Below are 611 nucleotides of genomic sequence, written 5' to 3' on the forward strand. Positions count from 1 at the left end.
TATGGAGGAGGAGGAGGAGGCGGGTATGGGGGCGGCGGGGGGGGTGGATGCTGCGGCGGCGGCGGCGGAGGAGGGTACGGCGGAGGGTCTGGCGGAGGAGGCAGCGCAGAACTCCGCATTGTCCTGGTCAATGGTGGAAGCAGAGGCGGAGGCGGCGGCGGGGGATATGGAGGCGGTGGATTCGGCGGAGGTGGATTTGGAGGCGGTGGATACGGTGGAGGCGGTGGTTTCGGCGGCGGTGGATTTGGAGGCGGAGGATACGGCGGTGGAGGCGGCGGAGGTGGCGGACCGCATATATTATTAGCAAAGGCGGCGGCGGCGGCGGCGGTGGAGGCGGAGGAGGAGGCTACGGAGGTGGAGGCGGCCATGGAGGTGGAGGCGGCGGGGGAGGAGGAGGCAAAGGCGTCCTGTTCCTCAGCGGGGGAAGTAGCTACGGTAAGTGGAAACGCAGCTGCCTTCGCTTTCCAACTTTATCATTGGCAAAACGACGCTTTGTCCTTGTTGCAAGTCTTTATACTTGTTGCTATTGCTATCACGGCAATAGCCCTTGTCATTTTTTATCAGTGTTAGATGTTTGGTTGCACAAACACGTACACGTTCACACACGTACA

General features: G+C 61.7%; 1 protein-coding gene across 1 annotated transcript in view; it reads left to right on the plus strand.

Annotated features, from left to right (window-relative positions):
- LOC119591223 (glycine, alanine and asparagine-rich protein-like) overlaps positions 1 to 611 on the plus strand; it is a 15,392-nt gene that overhangs the window by 499 nt on the left and 14,282 nt on the right. The window contains exon 3 of the mRNA XM_037939934.1: positions 146 to 435. Coding sequence (XP_037795862.1) covers positions 146 to 435 — 290 coding nt within the window. The remainder of the gene's footprint in view (positions 1 to 145; positions 436 to 611) is intronic.

This window comes from Penaeus monodon, chromosome 28 (genome assembly GCF_015228065.2).
Source record: "Penaeus monodon isolate SGIC_2016 chromosome 28, NSTDA_Pmon_1, whole genome shotgun sequence".
NCBI lineage: Eukaryota > Metazoa > Arthropoda > Malacostraca > Decapoda > Penaeidae > Penaeus > Penaeus monodon.